Raw genomic sequence first — 7211 nt, 5'->3', positions numbered from 1 at the left:
TTCAAAATGTATTTATTTCCTTCCTCACACCAGGACTTCATCGTATTTTTGATAGTTACTTTTGCCTCATGCTTATAACGACCAAATATGATGATGAAAGAAAATGCTTGCTATTGATTCAAGTTTCATGATCTAACCAGGACATGCTTGATATTAATCTTTCAATTCACAGAGTAGCACATTGTTACACAATGGGACACTGAACAGTGAAAAGATTAGGCTTGCAAAGGTTCTCCTCAGAACCTTCCAAGATGGAACTTTTTGTAATTCGCTGTAGCAACATTCAAATAACATGTCAACAAGGACCTCTACCATGGGAATAGAAAGAGAAGATGATGGATCATCAGAAGATCTTTTCCCATTGGCTAGAGATGATCCAACATTCAAAGTTTGCAGCATGTTTGGTGCTTTTCTATATAGTATGTATTCCTAGTTAGAGAGGCAAAGTATTTTAGGGACATCTCCCCCGGTCATGTCCTCCTGCACTTAACTATGCTACTCTTGCCCAAAATTGCTGTGAGGAACTGCGAACAGTGATTTTCTGATGTCTTTTTATTGACTTTTCCAATACTAATAATAGTTACTGCTATGGTTATTTCCTTTTACCTGTTTTAATGGTTGTTACTTCAGCTGTTAGGGAACTCGGCTGAGTTTCCAGAATTACTCTTCATTTGGATTTTGACCTCTCATGGCTACTAGCCTGTTCCTCCAAATTTCTCTTGCTCTTTTCCAAAGGAACTCTTTATGGGTTCTGGTTAGGATAGGTTGGGTCTGTCAGATCAAGACAGGGACTAATTGCTTTATGGAAGATGCTGGTATTTTGTATGTTAATTCCAACCAAATGTTCTTCATATTTCTGCAGACTTATTTGATAACCTAAATAAAAAAAATAAAAAACACAGAGTAATCTCTTAGCGAGAAAATAAAACTTTAATCGACCTGAAGAAATTGGCGTGGAAATTGGAGATTCTGTTAGTAAGTTTCAGGGTGGAGCTGTGTATAGAATATTTATGGTATTTCAGCACTCTCAGTGGTCTGATGTATACAAATAATAGGAGCAGGTGAGATATTTGAAACTCCCCAGGAACTACCACTTAACACACGCAAGACACTACCTAGAGAGATGCCAGGCCGCAACAGCAGTTCTCTTTCTGCCACAAGGAACTTGAGTTACTCAATCTCTGCCTCAGCAAACTGAGAAACACCAACTATATATTGCAGCAGTAAAGCAACACACTGAGAAATCACTGGCTTGATACTGGTTATGGTCTATTGGATCCCATGTCATTTGAGCAGAAAAAGGTATATGACATATCACACTCAACAGGGTGAATTCAGGGAAATTGCAACTGTGAGAAAAAGTATTGTGTTACAGGGAAATGTTTGTGTGATAAGTGCCCTATTGATGTTTCCCACCATAAATAATTCTTTGGCACCCAAAATGACTTTCTTATAAATTCATAGGATAGCTTTTGTAGTCTCTGCAACATCAAAGACACATTTTGAACCATTAAGTATCTGAATGTTAAACTCTTCTTAAGTCTTTCCATTCTGAACTAAATCATGGTTGCATTTAATTTTCCATGCCTCAGCAAGGCAAATGTCTAAGTGTAACCTATCCAAGAGACTTTCAGGTTCTTAACACAATCAATAAAGAATTATACTTCCTTCTAAATTGGGATTGGTGAGAAACCACAAAACTTAAACTTCCTTCACTAGAAAGATTGAAAATTAAAGACCGTCCTTCTCAAGTTCGAGCTTTAAATAATCATTCCTGCCTAAATTAAGAAATGGTAAATAAAGACATCTTCAAATCAACCCTAAGATGCCTCAACCAGCAGATGCCAAACACCAAGAGCACACCTCTTGCAGATCGCATTGACACCAGCACTAACAGCAGCAAGGAAATCTTAACCATCATCATATATTTCTCCACTCCTCCAGCCGCCATCTCCAGCAACATCACCCCCCCCCTCCCGTACAGGACTTTCACAACAAGTTCTCAGCATTCTTCTGCAACAAAGCACCTCAATTACAACATATTCGATCCTCAACATAACCCCAGCACCATTGCAACTCAAATTTGATTCACTGCTTATGAACAAACTCTGACCTTGTGGCTTGCCGCCGCCACTACTGTCGAAATCGCTGATACCTTGAAGACCATTTACTTCAACTTTTTTGGTCTCACTCAATTCACTCACTCAGTTCAGCATACAATGCAATTACATCCAGGGACAATAATAATTTGATGATTGAACTTTAATTAATAAAAAACTGTATCAGATAAAAATACAAACATTTTAGGTGATTATCCAGCATTTCCCAAGTGTGCCTCCTGGGGCTCAAACTAAAATACCACTAAAACACAAATTTTGGCAGGAGCTGCAAAATAAAATGCACCAATTAAATTACACCAAATATATTATACCTTTGAAATGGCTTTCATAGCAATAAATAATAAGAAGGCATTGTCAAATAAAAAAAGACACTTTTACATTACAAAAAAATAATAACCATTAAATAATAAAAAAAATCACAATACTAATAATAACAATGTGCAGTCAAGTCTTTTTCTTTCTTCTAGGAATGATAGCATGCCAGTAAGTCCCTACAGCATATTTCCAGTTTGGCAATAAGCAGTCAATCATTCGTTCACATTTGTATTTATTTATGTAGAACAGTAGCCTCAGGCAAAATCTCTTCATCTTAAGCTTTTATGAAACCTCTTAATAATTCTAGGAATAATCATATTTCAGCCCAGTTTCCATAATTTTTAATTCACTGAAGGCTGTGTGCGGAGGTTATCCAAAGGAGTCCCAATGACCTCTATTAATAAGACAATGGTTTGACTCCTACACTGTGACGTCTAGGAAGTCCTGGTCACAGGGGGATTTTTAGGAAGTTAGTTAAGAACTGGAAAGGAGACCTTGTGTGCATCGTGAGAACAGAGCAGACTGGTTTGCTGGGGAAACCAAGAAGCAGTTAAAAATCTGCCTGGCAAGTATTTGTTTTTGTGTAAATGTTAACTGCCTAATGCAGTACAACTTGTTTCAAAATAGGCATGTTCCTATTAAATCTACCAAGATGTTAAGAAAGTTTGACACACTGAGAGAAGCTTTTTTGAAAAGTACATGAGCAATGATTTGGAAGACAGTCTCCCTAAAGTCAATTAATGTGCGAATAGTTCAAGGTATTGTCAGGTGACTCTAGTACCATGATGGAGAGCCAAAGCCACCATAAGTGTGCCAATGTCTGTAATGTTTGCCACTATTATGGTCCTGGTTCTACAGCATTTGGAAAAATTGGGATGAAATGTTTACAGCACCATGGATTTTAGAAGATTTCTAGTGAGTTCTTTGTCTTTTGATTTCTTCTTGAAAGACTGTTCTAAAAAGTCATGCCTGTGTTATAAACAACCAGACTCGTCAAAAGGGGATTTCTCCGTCATTTTTATCTTCCTGTATAATGCAAAAAGAGCCGAAAGTAGTCTATGTTCAAATCGCGTTCAAAGTCCATAACATGCAAGGTGGATGAGAAGAAGCTTTTAGATGGAGCTAGAGGTCTTTGATGTTACGTTTGTTCTACCCACTGGACTTCAGGTCAAATTGTGCTACAATTACATCACAACATTACGGGCTTACACAACAGGCTCAGAAGAAACATCCGAGTCATTCATTATCGTGGCTTTTTACATTTGTTTTCACTTAGAATAAATATTGAATTTGTCCAAAACAGTTAGGTAAGCACTGTATTTTCAACAACATTAATCCAGTAGATCTTGGCTAAAATGTACCTTTATGGGAATAAACATTCCTAATTTATCCATTTCTAAGACCATATACACTACACATTTCATTTTCTCTCTCCAACTCTTTCTATCTCCAGGTTTTTCAATTACCTTCTCATTATTCCTCCAAATGACATTAAGGTCCTGTCCGTGTACCAACTTCAACCTTAATGACAGATGATAATGCCGATATATATTATATATATTCAATTCAACTGTATTCAAATATCACAGTCAGAGGTGATGAGCTGTTTCTGTCATATACAATCCTATTTTACAAACATCAATCCCCCTACCACTTCAAATCTGCATCCTTCCAAAGTTAGTTTACTAAAAACTGACCTCAGTTAAACTGTTAGACAAGACGTCATATAACTTGGAAGGGCTTTCTCTGACTTACAACGCTATTTCTTCCACCACATGCCTCTATACAACCACATAATAACGTACAGATAAACTTTCTAATGAGATATTCTGTGACACTCCTTGGTATCCTCAAATCAAGTATCCTTTGCTGACAGTGCAAATTTACGTCCAGTTGTTGAGCTAAAAAAAAAAAGCTGTTAATCTTTTGTGCATTGTGGATCTGTTTATCCACATTTGGAAATATCCCTGAATATTGTTGATAGGATTTTTTAACTTGACGGACTGGTAACATTTGGCATGTTGGTAAAGTATACCACAGTTAGAATTGCAGGGCAGACTGTAGTATTTGCAGTTTCCACAATCTGCACATTATAGTCACTTGTAATATTTCACATTTGCACCTGCATATTGCTGTGTGTGTTCTCTGTCCCTCATAACCTAAATTGGTTTTCACGGTACATATACAAGAGTATGCGATGGCATAAAGATGCTACAATAGCCAACAAACGGTGTTCCCATTGCAGCCCTGAAAGTGGGGCCTCAGGCCAGTCTTTTTGGCACTCATGTGTCCACAAGCACAGCTAACACACCTGTTAACTGTCATTGTGACTTCTAAAGCAGCACATTTACAGTAGTTTGCCTCACATCAGATTAACTACAGTTAATGTAGGCTGGCAGGGCAAGGAGTAAGTTTTAAGCAGATTCCTGAGAGAAGACCCCTATAAAAGCAGTTGACATCATGGAAACTGGCTTAGGCGACATATTAGGATTGTTGTGTTACCCAAACTTTTCATACCTGCAAAGTTAAGATTGAACCCTGCACTGGTCGCAGCATACACAGTCAGGGTTTATTATCGCATAGCTTAGTCGAAATTCTGCAACGAGTAGCACTTTGGAAAATGTAACTTGTCTCTGTGGACAGTTCTAATATTAGCCTCCCATTGAAATCTTATAACCTTGCCTTTTGCTCAATAAATGGTTCTTTTATTCTTGGAACTGGTGTGTATGGATACATCATCTGAAGCATATGAATCTCATTTGACATGCATTTGATTTAGGATAGGGTGGAGGGTGAACTTCTACTTTTCAGGCAATCCACTATTCTAAAACAAATAAGACTTTGGAACAACTGCACTTTTTGAGAGGTCTGGCACTCTTAGGACATGCATTTTTAAGTATAGATTTATGTCATCTCCTTAGATGTCTGATTTTGGTCAAACCACAAAATGTGGGAATTTAGCAGAAAGCAACTTTTCAACTGCCGTAAACTTCAACTGTCAGCAATGAACTATTCAACTTTTATTCCATCATAAAGGTACACTGGATAGTTTCCTTTTGACAACTCCTAACGTCTGACTTCCTTCCCTCAGTTTAATTTGTTGCAGATCTCCAGAGCCTTTTTATACACCTGAGTCACATCATCCATATCTGTAAGGAGGGAAAAACTGCTGTCCGCCAACCGGTTACGGTAGCGTTTCAGGTTCTGAGGGCGGGTATACTTCTTCAGTCCTTCAAAGTCATTCAGCTGCAGGATATTTTCCGCTGAGACACAGGTGCGGATTCGCTGCCTCGCCTGTCGATTCCCTGGTAAATCGAGCAAATCAGAGGAGTCGCTGGAGAGGAGACTGTCATCACTAATTACAGGAGAAGGACGGCTGTAACTACGAGAGAGTCCTTCTCCAGACATGGATGTGTCTTCCACCGACTTCAGAACTTGTTCGGATTGGTTGACCAAAGCAACCTCAGTGCCGCAGGTGGTATACTTGCTGTTGTGTTTCAATATGCCTTTGCGGCGGTACGACAGGCTATGGGAAAGAATTCTAGGTGGGTCCGATGTTTTTGGGGATGTGTCGCTGCTTTCAGTTCCATCGTCATTGTTCAACAGTTCTGAGGACTCGCTTCGTTCCGGTGAAGAGTAGTACCCAGATTCTCTCTGTGGTGTCTTCTTCAAGATGCCCTTTTTCGGCATTGGAGAAGACTGCTTGGTGCCACCTTTCCCTGGTATTTTCAATTCCACAGCACTGATGACAGACACACCAGTTCGGCACAGATCTTTCTCAGTCGTAAAAGAAGAAGGCAAAGCATTATTGGGAACCACTCCTTCAATCAACCCTGTACTGTGTGACCTGTGCTCACTGCTGCTTCGTTTCTTTAAGATGCTTTTTGGTCTCTTAGAGATGGACTTGGATACATTTTCATCACCTTCACCTTGAAGAGTCTGTGCAATGTCATTCCCCTTCTTGGATTTCTTCAGGGATCTCTGTCGCTCCAGCGTCGCTTCAGGGGCAGGCGTTTTGGAAAGGCACTTACTTTTGATCTCAGCCTCCAACAAGCGACCAGAGGAACGATGATGCCAGTCAATAAATCTGGCCAGGAGTGGGGACTCCGAGTCCTTTAAAATATCACAGTCACAAACACTGCTCTTGTAACTCCAGTTGACCCACCAATGATTGGCAATATCTTCAATGGTGGCTCGACGTTCGGGATTAACCATCAGCATCCATCTTATTAGGCCTCGGGCATCTGTTAAAATAGAAAAAAAAGTTGTGATTTCACAGGATGCAAAAATTGCACAGAACTGAGTACACAATTATATGACTAATGCTTGCAAGAAACTATTATATATGTGTTTAGGTAGGCTGGTCTAAAGAACTCTCATAAGGAGAACTCTTGGTGTATGGAGCAGCACTGATGAGAAGTTCAACGAGGAGAACGTACATAGCAGGTTTTTCCAGCAGTGCAGTGCTAACTTTCTTAGGAGCTTGTTATTAGTATCGATAGCCTAAAGACTGTTCAATTTTTCGTTATAATGGGTCATCGGTAGTCCACTTCCGGTTTATGCATATTTATTTTTTCCGGGTAGCAATGCTAGCCAGGTAAGTAAACAGCTACAATGAGACTCTGTGCACTTGAAGATGTAGCATGTTTGCACCAACCTTATCGGACCGTCCGCAAGAGCTATGTTGTTGTGCTACTGAGATGATATTTTAGTAGGGCTCGACTGTGACACATCAGACTGTGCCAGCAGGGATAATATTTTGCTAGCTTCTTAGAC

The 7211-nt window shown here is 39.4% G+C and overlaps 1 protein-coding gene across 1 annotated transcript in view; it reads right to left on the bottom strand.

The window, feature by feature from the left end:
• Positions 1-2247: 2247 nt before the first annotated feature.
• Positions 2248-7211, bottom strand: part of NUAK1 (NUAK family kinase 1) — a 147729-nt gene continuing 142765 nt past the window's right edge. The window contains exon 7 of the mRNA XM_086918276.1: positions 2248-6679. Coding sequence (XP_086774402.1) covers positions 5523-6679 — 1157 coding nt within the window. The 3' untranslated portion in view covers positions 2248-5522. The remainder of the gene's footprint in view (positions 6680-7211) is intronic.

Source organism: Lissotriton vulgaris, chromosome 1_1, assembly GCF_964263255.1.
Source record: "Lissotriton vulgaris chromosome 1_1, aLisVul1.2, whole genome shotgun sequence".
Classification (NCBI taxonomy): domain Eukaryota; kingdom Metazoa; phylum Chordata; class Amphibia; order Caudata; family Salamandridae; genus Lissotriton; species Lissotriton vulgaris.
This window is presented reverse-complemented; position numbering and strand designations above follow the sequence as displayed.